Here is a 13,554-nt window from a genome sequence, read left to right on the forward strand (position 1 = left end):
GTATCTTCTCTGCATCTATTAAACTGATCATATGGTTTTTATCCTTCCTCATGTTAATGTGAGGTATCACATTGATTTGCAAATATTGAATCACCCTTGCATCCCTGGAATAAATCCCACTTGATTGTGATGAATGATCCTTTTAATGTATTGCTGAATTTAGTTTGCTAATATTTTGTTGAGTATTTTCACATCTATATTTATTAGGCATATTGGCATATAGTTTTCTTGTAGTGCCTTTGGTTTTGGCATCAGGGTAATTCTGGACTCAGGTGAACTTGCTAATTTTCCTTCCCCTTCTATTTTTTTAATAGTTTGAAAAGAATTCATATTAATTCTTCTTTAAATGTTTGGTAGAATTCATCTGTGAAGGCTTCTGGTCCTGGACTTTTGCTTGTGGGGAGATTTTTTTTTTTAACTGATTCAATTTTGTTACTGGTAATCAGCCTCTTCTGATTTCTCTTTCTTTGATTCAGTTTTGCGAGATTGTATTTTTCTAGGAATTTGCACATTTAGGTTGTCCAATTTGTTGGCATTTAATTTTTCTTATCTCTTATAAACCTTTGTATTTCTGTGGTGTCAGTTGTTATTTCTCCTCTTTCATTTCTAATTTTATTTGCGTCTTCTCTCCTTGTTAATGAGTCTGGCTAAAGGTTAATGAATTTTATCTTTTCAAAGAACCAGGTCTTGGCTTCATTGATCTTTTCTATGTTTTGGTGGGGTTTTTTTTTTTTTTTTGGTCTTATTTCTGTCTAATCTTTATTTCCTTCTAATGACTTTGAGCTTTGTTCTGTATACACAAGTATATTCCATCCAAAAACAGCAGAATACACATTTTTCAAGGGGTGCATGAAACATTCTCCAGGATAGACCACATTTTAGGCTACAAAACAGGTTTCAACAAATTTAAGTCCCATCTGGTCTAATATGTTAATCAAAACCTTGTTTCCTTAATTGATTTTCTGTCTGAATGATACATTCATTGATGTAAGTGGGGTGTTAAAGTTCCCTACTATTATTGTGTTTCTCCCTTTATGTCTGCTAATATTTGCTTCATGTATTTATGTGCTCCTATATTAGTTGCATAGATGTTTACAATGTTCTGTGCTCTTGTGGAATTGATTTATCATTATGTAATGCCCTTCTTTGTCTCTTGCTACAGTCTTTGTTTTAAAGTCTATCTTGTCTAAGTATTGCTACCCTGGCTTTTTTGTTACTTCCATTTGCATGCAATGTCTTTTTCCATTCCTTCAGTTTCAGTCTGCGTGTGTCTTTAGGTGTGAAGCAAGTCTCTTGTAGGCAGCATATAGATGGGTCTTGTTTTTTTTATCCATCAGTAACCCTCTGCCTTTTGACTGGAGCCTTTAGAGCGTTTAAATTTAAAGTAATTATTGATAGGCATATACTTATTGCTATTTTGTTAATTTTTTTTCTGGTTATTTTTGCAGTTCTCTGGGTTCCTTCCTTTTCTTGCTCTCTTCCCCTGTGGCTTAATGGCTTTCCTTAGTGTTATTCTTGAATTGCTTTCTCTCTACATTTTGTGTATCTATTACAGGTTTTTGATATGTGGTTACCATGGTATTCATGTATAACATCCTATGTGTATAGCAATCTATATTAAGTAGATGGTCACTTAAGTTTGAACACATTCTAAAAGCACTAAATTTTTACTCTTATTTTGCATATTTTTTAGTATCTCTTGACTAACTTTTGTAGATAAATTGAATTTACTACTTCTGCATTTTAACTTCCATACTGGTTTTATTAGTGACTAATCTATTACCTTTACTATTTGTTTTTACCAGTGAAATTTTCATCATTTTCTCCTAGTTATGGCCTTTTCTTTTTAAAGAATTCCCTTTAACATTTTTTGTAAGGCTGGCTAGTGGTAATGAAATCCTTTGATTTTTGTTTGTCCGGGAAACTCTTTATCTTTCCTTCAATTCTGAATGATGACCTTGTCAGGTATTCTTAGTTATAGGTTTTTTTTTTTTTTTCCTTTCAGCAGTTCAGTGCATCATACCATCTTCTGGTCTGCGAAGTTCCTGCTGAAATATTAGCTGACAGCCTAATGGGGTTTTCCTTGTGTGTAACTATTTGTTTTCTCTTGCTGCCTTAAAAATTCTCTTAATCATTACTTTTTGTCATTGTAATTATTATGAGTCTTGGTGTGGACATTCTTTGTTCATCTTATTTAGGGCTCTCTGTGATTTCTGGATTTGGATGTCTGTTTCCTCAGATTAGGGAGGTTTTCAGCTATTTTCATAAGTTTTCTACCCCCTTTTCCCTCTCTTCTCCTTCTGGGATCCCTGTGATGCCAATGTAATTATGCCTGATGAGGTCACAGAGGTCCCTTAACCTACTCTTATTTTTTAGTCTTTTTTTCTTTTTGCTGTTCAGCTTGGGTACTTCCCATTACCTGGTCTTCCAGGTCACTGATCTGTTCTTCTGCCTCCTCTAGTCTGCTGTTTCCCTTTAGGGTATTTTTCATTTCAGGTATTGAATTCTTCATCTCTGACTGACTGGTTCTTTTTTATATTTTCTGTCATTTTTGTTGAAGTTCTCACTGAGTGAGTTCATCCACTTTTTTCAAGTACAGTGAGTTTCTTTATGGCCATTACTTTGATCTCTTTTTCTGTGATTTTGTCTTCTTCTTACATTTGGGATATATTCCTCTGTCTCCTCATTTTGTCTAAGTCTTCTGGTCTTGAAATTAGTGGCCTTGTGCAGAAGCAGTCCTGTGGTGTCCTGTACACAATCCCCCCACCCGAGTCTTCAGAACTGGGTGCTCCAGGGATGTCCCCTGTGTGGGCTGCATGTACGCTCCTGTTTTTGATAAGGTGTGATTGCTGTGGGCATGCCACTGGTTGGCCCTCAGATGGCCCTCAGCGCATCTGTTGCAGGCATACAGGGCAGGATTTGCTCTCCGTGCTGTTGAGGGTCCTGTCTACAGCAGCTGTGGGATCACTGGTGGGCAGGGCCTGTCCTCAGCATGGCTGGATGCAGTTAGCCATTGCAAAAGCTGTGGGCACCCCAAAGTACAGGGCCTTCTCCCTGCACAGTCAGCAAAGAGGCCCAGCCCCAAGAACTGTGGGCATGCTGGTTTGTAGGGTTATCTCTGCCTCCTGTCCCCAGGGCAGGGGTTGCTTAGGAGGGGCACCAGTTCTTACCAGTGTTGCCTGCTGGGTATGGTGGGTCTGCAGGGGAACTCCAGGGTGGGCACAGGGTCCTAGCAAGGTAGATGGAAAGTATTAGAACTGGCTCCCATAAGCATCTGGCTACCTAGGCTGGGGAGGGCAAGAAAATGGCATCCACCACTTTTGTTCCTGGAGAAATCTCCTGTAGATCCCTGTCCCTTTGGCACATGTCCTAAAATTAGTCACTAAATCCCCTTCAAGTATACCCCAGGTGTTTTGCAAAGTGCTCCTTCTGCGCTGTCTTGGACCTTATTATTTAGTGTCCTGGCTCTTGAAGGGCTTCATTTCCTGTAGCCCTCCATCTCTCTCAGAGCTAAGCCCCACTGATTTCATAGCTAAATATTATGGGGACTCTTCTTTCCAGGGTGGATCCCCAGGGCCAGGGGGTCTGGTGTGAGGTCTGATCCTCTCACTCTTCTGTGCTTGTGATATCATTCCCATTTGTGATTAGGCATTGTCAGGGGTCTGGTTCTCCACCGTGTCTCCACCTCTTTCTGATGTGGCCTTCTCTCTACAACCAGCTGTCAACGATCTCTGCCAGTCTTCAGGTTGTTTTCAGAGTTAGTTGCAATCCATGCAGTTGTTGCTTCATTGTGTCCACGGAATGAGATGAGCTTGGGATCTTCCTATTGTTCCTTCTTCCTACTCCTTAGGATCTCTTAACGTCAGTGCTTTCTTTTCATTTGCAATTGTACATGACACATTACCAAACCAACAACCACCAGGACATAGTATGGTCCAAATACAGCAGCTCCATTTCTGTCTTGTTCTAGCCAGTCTTTGATGTCTCTCATCTGTCCATCAATATCACTCACCCAACCTACAAGTGGGAAAATTGGTATAAAAGTAATTGTAGAGTTAAGAAAACAAAAATGCAGAGGGAGTATGGTCACTTAAGTAGAAGCTTTAGCTTTTTTTACCCTGTGAAATTTGGGTTTTAGATAAATAAAAATTGAATATACAACTGGCTTGCTGGGCCACCTAAGGCAAATCACTTCATCTCTTAGGGCCTATTAAATGAGGATTAAGAAACTTAATGAAGTCCTTGAAATTAACATAAATCTAAATCACTGAAGCAATTGGTAAATTTGGTCTCAAAGTTGATACAATTTAGAGTTTCCTTAAAGAAAATTATGCACATATCCACATAGGTTTCTGGATTCTGCTACTGTGTAGCCACTAAGGATTTGCATGATCTTTCAGCAAAAGAAGCAACCAGCAACAAGCAAAACAAGAAACTATGTTTAAAAAGTCAGTCACTAAGATCAGATCTATATACTGTTCTAGAAGACTAGATACAGGATAGTAGGGCTGATAAAGCCAAGACAGTACAGAAGCAGGAAGTGACGGGAGGTGCTCTGTGGCTCAAGGTGGCTCAGGAAAGTATAAAGATTAGTTTTTCCAAAAACTTTTTCAGTGGGAATTACTTTCTTTACACTCAGGGTTAAAGTCCCCTTTTAATGCAATAATGTAAGGAAGGGCGGGGTTACAAACTCATAGCTCCAAATGAACAAGGCCTGGGAGAAACAAGACTAAAATACTGACCGGCACAATTATCACTTTAGAACTGAAGATAGATGCCATTCCTAATGCCATGAGGACTGTACCAAGGGCAAGGGAGATATTTGCTGGCGAGAGAAAACAAAAACAAAAACAAAAACAGATGAGGACTTTCCTCACACCCTTAGCCTTTAATATGAATTGAGAAAAGTAAAAGTGAGCATTGTTTCAACTCTTAAGAATCAATACCAGACACTGTCAGCACCCCAAATTACCCTGTAGCAATCAGCCTGAGGCCTTACCCTGCCTGGAGGGCCCCCCCTGCCGCCAACAGTGCATTATAGAAGGCTTCTTACCAACCTTATTATTTATTCGACTAGGAAGTCTACTTTGGATGGTATATATTAATAATTTAAGCCTGCTTACTCTCTACTAAAACCACACGGGTTCTGGTGGGGATCATGAGTAATAAAAGGGCACAAACAAAACACTTCTAGTCTGTCTCTAGGAAGATTAAAGTGCTGAGTTACTGGAAAATGTAACAGTAAATCATCAATTTGGATTATAAGGATTTGGCACTGGTGATAATTTGAACAGAAGCCAAGGAGATTATTTCTGAATAACATTAAAAATAATTACTACTTGGCAGAGCTTGCGTTGGTGAGGGCAGCCCAAGCCTGGGCTACTTTGCCAGGCCGGAGTGTGCAGTGTCCCCTGCTGCAGTTTTGTAATAAACCCTGCTTTTTGGGTTGGTGTAAGGGCGCTTCCTCCTGGAAGAGGAAGAATCTATAAAAACAAAAATGGAAAGGTTTAATAATGTTATTGAGGAAGGTCTTAATTAAATGGCACAGGGTTTACAAACATTATAATAACCCAAGTTTTTGTATTAAAAAATATGTAACACTCAGTGTACTTAGCAAAGTAGTTTATCAAATGGAGTTGGAAACCCATCATTTGTTTCAGGATTTCCTCTTTTTTGCCTAAAATCTAGGGACTGCTATGATTTCCTCCAGAAATGCTATTTTCAAAAACAGAGTAAGAAGGCACTCTCCTGAAAAAAACACTTCAAGTTTATAAGTAAAACCAATTTTTAAACACATATATATATGTCAGGGCTAACATATCAAATGGAGGTGCATAGACAGTATCTAGATTCCATAGGTTGTCAAAAGATTCTCCCTATTCCCACAGAACTTAGCCTCTACCAAAACCATACTTATTAGAGAGCAAAAGTGATGGAAAGATATTCAACTAGATTTTCATCTAACTCGGTGACAAAACAGTGAGAATCCATGACTTTCATATCTCAATGCAGGCTTCTACCAGAGGAACTGAGGCTCAAATTGAAGAGGCAGCAGGAGATTCAAGGCACTCATCCAAATAGGAATTTAAGATATAAGCCTTCCAAACTCTGAACTAATATAAATCTACCCTATTTATTACACCCACTCTTTTTTTCTTTCTCTAGAAAACAAATGATGATGCAATTGATTTTGATTATACCGTTCTACTCCATGAATTCTCGACACAGGTAAAACAAAATGGAATGTATGTTACGGGGGGGTGGGGGGGCAGTAAAGTATGGTCCAAACTGAGAAGGCCCCTTGAGACCAAAAAGCGAAGCAGGCAGCTCCACATTCACATAGAGTTTGATTCAGGGTAACTTGTTGCCAAGGGGGGTCGGCAGGCAGGGATCGAGGCGCTGCATAGCTCTTCTCTGCAAAGTCCAGACTGTTCATTCACAGATCTGATAGAACAAGGGGATGTGCAGCGGTCACTGTGGTGAGGTCAGGGGTCTGATATTTTAACAGACCCCATGGCACCATCTGTGCGGGGTTGGGGAGATCTCTACTAGTGATCAAAACAAGCCTCCCTGCATTCGGGACAGGGCACACATTACCTCCGAGGGGCCTGGAACGTGTTCCTGAGGGAGGTCACCGCCCGGACGTGAACAAGACAGAGGGCCAGAGGCTGAGTCAGTATGGCCAGCACTCCTACAGTACAGAACTGTGTTCACCAGAAATTTCTGCAGATCATAATATTTTAGAACTCTTATTTTCTAGGAAATCATTCCCTGTCGTATTCACTTGGTCTGGTACCCTGGTAAACCACTTAAAGTGAAGTACCACTGTCAAGAGCTACAGACGCCAGAAGAAGCCTCCGGAACTGAGGAAGGGTCAGCTGTGGCACCAACAGAGCTTAATAATTTCTGAAAAGAAAAAAGAATCTGCTTATACCAAATTCTAAACAAAATGACTATACTTAATAGCCTAAATAATTACTCTGGTAAAATAAGTAAGGTATAAGGTAGTCTAATATTTGAGAAAGCCTGCAATTACAATACTCAAAAATTAAAAGATGCTTTAATTCTGGGAACATAGGCATACACTGAACTCTGCTCAGTGCTAAACAGTTTCCTCCACGGGTTTCTCAGGGTTTCAGCCCTAAAATGTAAAAAACACTCAGTTAGTGTATGCTGTAATTGGATCAATAAGTGTTTAGCAAAACAAAAAAATTGATGGTCTCACCTCTGTATTTCTCATTACTGTGAACGTAGTGCAACCAACCATTTTCTATTGCTAAATTCCTTCTACTTAGGATGTAAAAAAGATAATATATCGCAATGAAAGCAAATTGTAGGGAAAATGTTATCAGTTTAGAGGAACTTTACTATTTCTTATCATTCCAAGCAAGTATTCTTTTTTGATATCTACTTTTAAATAAATGTTTGCATTTCTATATAAAATGTGTTCAGTGTGTTTGTAGAGATTTGTATACATTTGCAAAATTTGTGCTAAACTGAATAAAATTAACTCTTAATATTGCTTAATTCGAATTTTATAAATAAAAATATAGTGCTTCATGGATAAAGCCAAGTGTCTGCAAATGGAATAGTGATGTAACTGAAATTCTAACAGTTTGCACCCAGTATTGCCCTAAATTAATTTATAAAAGTAAACACAGTATGTACCATAATCAAATTCAGTAGAGTACCTCCCCAAGGCAAGAAGAAGTGATCCAGGAAACGTGGCCATCATTTGCCTTTCAAAATTCGTATCATTTGTAGGGGAGGAATTCAAATTTTCTTCTACCCATCAAGGTTCTTCCATCTGGTCTAAGACTTTAATTGATATGAGACAGATTAACAGGAGAAAAAAAACCAGAGAGGCCTAATAATGCAGTTGAGACCCAAAGAAATGACCAAGGCAGGCAGTTTTTATACTTTATAAACAGAGTATAAATCTATAAGGAATTGGCAGGACAAAGAAAACTTAACTTTGGGAGCCTCAATTAGTAAGGAATTCTAAACAGAATCTGGACTGAGGTAGTAAATTAATAACAAGTAACCAGGGTTGTCTATGTAACCATCTTAGCTCTTAAATTTCCTATCTCTGGTTACGATGTCTCTTTACCTTGTGGTATAGAAAGAGTACCTTTTCACATGGGAGATTTATTTCCTGCTTTCAGGAAGACAGAAGGGGATCTGAGTGTCCCTCTTGTATAGTCTGTCTCTTAAGTAACTTTTATTTAAAATAATCAATATGCCAAAGGGGACATTTTGGGGTGGCCTGCCCTTGGCCTCTACAGTCCCTACCACGGAAGCTTTCCTGGAAGTTTCACATATTACAAACTGAGCTGTAGATTGTTCCTTCTTGTTGAATCTCTGAGTTCTGACAATAGGTCAATTCAGTTAAACTCATTTCAGGACATAGTAATGTAGGTGTCTTCTCAAAGTTAAGCCTATGGTTCAAATAATCAGGTAAGAGGCATTTCTATGGAAATAAAAAAAAACAATGGTTAAGGACTGGATCAAATTTATAAACCAGTTTCTGAGTACTGAGGGTAGCTAGTCGAGAGGACTTCTAGATGCAGGGTTAGAGCATCTTCAGATAAGTGCTTTTAGGGGTGGTGATGGCAATCTGACAGATTTTCTTTGTAGTTTGGGTATTTCTGGTGATCGTTTTGAGTGGCCCATAGAACAGGCATGAAGATTGTCTGTAAATGAGCTGTTGTGGTGATTTCTCTGAATTTTACACCAAGTTGTTCATATTCAGTTTGCAGGGCTTCAGGAAAAAGGCCAGTTTTAGTTCTCAAATGATTGCAAGTCAAAAGAATGGCAAAGAAATCAAAGATGTTCATTTGGAGAGTTGTAGCCAGGCATTGGAGGAAACTAAAATCAGGATCTAGTCCAGTTTATAATGAACTGTGTTAGAATCTAATATCCACAAAGGTGTGTTAGTGAAACAAAATTTTTCTCTCTATAATCACCCCTATTTTTACCAAAGATAGCCAGATTAAGGCTAATTTGTTTGCAAAATAAATAATAAACTTGGCCTGATTATTTTATATAAGTACAGCAAGAATAGTGATTGATCCTAAAGGCTCTTTTAAATCTGCTTTGCTTGAACTTTTTGTAAGGAATCTTCTGACTGAATTTTTAATAGCCTCTGAAGTTCAGAAGCCAAGCCAAATACTTGCCATGAGACTTTGCCTATAATACCTATAGTTGGGGTTAATTCCTCTCTTCTTGAGGTCCTCAGAATATCCTGAAGTTCTTGTACCCACAATGTAGTGACCATGCTTACTCACCTAGTAAGTCTGCTTGGATCCCTGTAAGCAAGACTTTCCATAAAGTCAACCTTAAAGTTGTGTGGCCATGTCTGAGTCTATTCATGTCTCCCTCAAATACAATATTCCGGTGAAAACCGTGGTAATATAACCAGTGTTTCCAATTGTGTCCTGTTACAAGGAGAACAAATTTTTATTGAACTTATGCAAATAAAAAATTGTTATGAAAATGTAAGAATACTCACTGAAAGTTTAGGAATTCTGGAAAGATCAGGTAGGGAGAAAAAGGTAAAATATACCTTTGAACAAATTGAAATATTTATCAAATTGCTGTAAGTCATAGCATAAGAGAAAAACTTTCCCTTAAATCTGAAAAAAAACCAAAATATTAAAAAAAATCATTAATGGTTACAACAGAAATGTCACAGAAATTATAATCATCCTCTTCAGTTCATTCAGTCCCATGTTACTAATTCTTGTTCTGCTTGAATCTAGTTTTTCCACTAGTTTCAGAAATTCTTACCCCGTTCAGTTTTATAATCAAGGTCATCAAAAGAAACCTGTACTCAGAGTTCCTTCCACGAGTCTCACTGAAGATGAAACACATCTGCAGGGAAGCTTTTGTGAAAGCATCTGAGTAAAAGTATATGTGTCTGTAAATGATTAAAGACTTAAAAATGGCCACAGTGATATAGCTGATTAGAATGAATTATAATGCAGTGGACAAGTAAATTTGGTTGTTTCTGTGACACATAAAACACTGAGATAACAACATACTAGGACGTATCAGATCTCATACAATTTTCTAAACACTTATTTTAATAACATAACTATAGAAATATAATTTAAGAGTGTTTAGTATCACTTATTGCCAATGCTTCCCATGTAATTGAACATAACAAGCCTAATGAGTGTAATATACCTCCCTTTGTATAAGGAGAACAAATCTTTTGAAATGTTCCATTGGCCCTCTGGAATATTCCAGAGTGTGGTTAAAAGATTTCATTTTAGACTTTGAATTTGGCAGGTTTCTCAAAAAATATCAAAAGGTTTGAACATTTGATTAAATGGGCTCACAGATCATTCTGAAACAATACTTATCTATTTAACCAAAGTGATAAAAGATTTCAAAAGCAAGTACAGAAGGTTATATAGTTGTGAGCAAGAAGGCTCAGGTTTTTTAGATAAAGACCCAACAGAGACAAAACATAGCATCTTTGTGTTTCTAGGCAGCTTACATGAAAGGTAAAGGAAAACTGTTTACAAACTCTTATAAAAAGCAAATCAATAACCTAAGAAAATGTTTTCCTTTTAACAGAAAAAAAAAAAAACCAAATTCTAATTTTGTACTAGTGTACTTTTGATAAAACTCATTCTTAAATAAATTTAATCTTAGCCAGTAATGACCACGAATAAAATTCCTTTCCAAAGGCTCCTTTGCTATGAACCTTCTACAACTTTTTTTACATTCAGATTTTGTCCTAAGTTTTCCATCTTCAAATAATTAGCCTCACTTTAGGACAAAATTCTTTTCTTTTCCCTCAACGAAAATGTATTTTTTATATTTCATACTTTTTCTTACCAAAAACATGTATCTTACTTTCCTTGCATACAGAGTTGTTTCTCTTATTTCTAGTACATTTAATACCACATATTAGAATTCCTCACCCTTAGAAAATTTAATTTCTAGGGAAAACTAGTAAGCAATTGTGAATTACTGTTACACCAGTAATTTTTACACTGGCAAATTTATGAATGCATTTTATAATTTCTAGGAACATGAGTTTCTTCATAGTGTAATCTTTTAATAAAGCACAAAACATGTTTACTAACAGACCCAAATTGATTTTTAGTTTCTCTGTAATAAGGAAGCCAAAAGTAGATAAACTTATGCTTAGTAATTAATGTTTCTTATTTTGTTTAATTTGGAAATGACCTAGATATTCAATGAATTCAACATAATTCATCACTTAAACTTAGCAAAACTTCAAAGTTTCAGGGTTACCAAAAAGATCTGGGGGAAACTGTTTAGAAAGTTGACCTAAAAACTTTTTTCTTATTTACATCTATTCAATTTACTTGTTCTTAACAAGTATGCTTAAGTCACCCATAAAAACTTCAAGAGATAGCAAAGTCAGTCATCCTCCCAAGCTATGATGATTATTTTTTTAAACATTTTGTAACAGATAACATCAGCTTATTTGACTCTAAGTAAACCCACGCAGAATAAAAGTTTTAATTTTAATGCTGGTAACGTTAAAAACACGTCTATTTTAAACCAGCAACCTTAAATTAGCTTCAATACAGAATATTTTTTCAGATCATCTGTTTTTCAGAACTTGAAAAACATCTGGGTTAGTTTCTTTCTAAGAGTTTTAGAATGCCCAATGCTTATGAGGGCTTGCCTTCAAACCAACTAAATAGAGCTCTTTTACAAACTAATTTTGGCTAGGGCGCCTGGGTGGCTCAGTTGGTTAAGCGACTGCCTTCGGCTCAGGTCATGATCCTGGAGTCCCTGGATCGAGTCCCGCATCGGGCTCCCTGCTCGGCAGGGAGTCTGCTTCTCCCTCTGACCCTCCCCCCTCTCATGTGCTCTCTCTCATTCTCTCTCTCTCTCAAATAAATAAATAAAATCTTAAAAAAAAAACTAATTTTGGCTAGATAGATAGACATACAGACAGACAGATACAAATAAAAATCTTACAGCTTTTGTTTTTACTAATATTTGTGGTGAGGACATTATAGGCCTGATTTCCAACCTCTCTTTTTTTGTTTTTCTGATGAGAAACTTCTTTAAACTTGTATTTCAAAGAATGGCTTTTAGGTCCCAGAGAAGATGGGGGTAGAAAATTTACATCACAGAGACAGAGGAAGAATCCAAGTTTTCTTCAAGGTGAACTTTTTGGGACATACTGGCTTCTTATCAGAGCTGCTAGTCTGGGCATAACAGCACTTTTAGCAGTCTGTATTTCAAAAAAGCCTCTCTTCTCTTTTTAAAATACCATCTCAGGTGAAATAAAACCAAAAACAAAGTATTGGGACTATATCAAAATAAAAAGCTTCTGCAGAGCAAAGTAAACAATCAACAAAACATAAAAGACAACCTACTGAATGGAAGAAGATATTTGCAAATGACATATCTGGTAAACGGTTAGTATCCAAAATATATAAAGAACTGCTACAACTCAACACCCAAAAGCCAAATAATCCAATTAAAAATGGGCAGAAGACATGCACAGACATTTTTCCAAAAAAGACATCCAGGGGCGCTTGGGTGGCTCAGTCGGTTAAGCACCTGCCTTCAGCTCAGGTCATAATCCCAGGGTCCTGGGATCAAGCTCTGCATCGGGCTCCCTGCTCACCAGGAAGCCTGCTTCTCCCTCTCCCACTGCCCCTGCTTGTGTTCCCTTTCTTTTTGTGTCTCTCTCTGTCGAATAAATAAATAAAATCTTAAAAAAAAAAAAAAGACATCCAGATGGCCGACACATGAAAAGATGCTCAACATCATTCATCATCAGGAAAATGCAACTCAAAACTGCAATGACATCACCTCACACCAGTCAGAATGGCTAAAATCAGTAACACAAGAAACAACACGTGTTGGAGAGGTTGTAGCAAAAAAGGTTGTGGCAAAAAGAGGTTGTGCACTGTTGGTGGGAATGCAAACTGGTGCAGCCACTATGGAAAACAGTATGGAGGTTCCTCAGAAAGTTAAAAAGTAGAGCTACCCTTTGACCCAGCAATTGCACTACTGGGTATTTACCCCTAAAAAATATAAAAACACTAACTCAAAAGGATACATGTACCCCTATGTTTATTGCAGCATATTTACAATAGCCAAATTATGGAAGCAGCCCAAGTGTCCATCCATAGATAAATGGATAAAGAAGATGTATATATACACAATGGAATATTATTTAGCCACAAAAAAGAATGAAATCTGCCATTTGCAACAACATGGATGGAGCTAGAGTGTATTATGCTATATGAAATCAGTCAGAGAAAGACAAATACTGTATGATTTCACTCATGTGGAAACAAAACAAAGGAAAAAATAGACAAACCAAAAAAGAGACTATAGTCAAAAAACAGGTGGTTACCAGAGGGCAGGTGGGTGGGAAGATGGGTGAAATATGTGAAGGGAATTAAGAGTACACTTATGGGGCACCTGGGTGTCTCAGTCTATTAAAGGACCGACTCTTGATTTCAGCTCAGGTCATGACCTCAGGGTTGTGAGATCCAGCCCCTTGTCAGGCTCCATGCTCAGTGCGGAGTCTGCTTTTCTCTC

At 37.6% G+C, this 13,554-nt stretch overlaps 1 protein-coding gene and 1 long non-coding RNA gene across 2 annotated transcripts in view; one reads left to right on the plus strand and one right to left on the minus strand.

Moving 5' to 3' along the window:
• The window catches only part of RARRES1 (retinoic acid receptor responder 1), a 50,850-nt gene extending 43,407 nt beyond the window's left edge, over positions 1-7,443 (plus strand). The window contains exons 5-6 of the mRNA XM_036122413.2: positions 6,166-6,228; positions 6,761-7,443. Coding sequence (XP_035978306.2) covers positions 6,166-6,228; positions 6,761-6,910 — 213 coding nt within the window. The 3' untranslated portion in view covers positions 6,911-7,443. The remainder of the gene's footprint in view (positions 1-6,165; positions 6,229-6,760) is intronic.
• On the minus strand, positions 718-6,623 carry LOC118554684 (uncharacterized). The gene is made up of 3 exons (XR_004926599.2): positions 6,598-6,623; positions 4,743-4,825; positions 718-4,017 (listed from the first exon to the last, which is right to left on the minus strand). It is a non-coding gene; the product is annotated as an uncharacterized LOC118554684 (long non-coding RNA).
• Positions 7,444-13,554: the final 6,111 nt, after the last annotated feature.

This window comes from Halichoerus grypus, chromosome 1 (genome assembly GCF_964656455.1).
Source record: "Halichoerus grypus chromosome 1, mHalGry1.hap1.1, whole genome shotgun sequence".
Lineage (NCBI taxonomy): Eukaryota > Metazoa > Chordata > Mammalia > Carnivora > Phocidae > Halichoerus > Halichoerus grypus.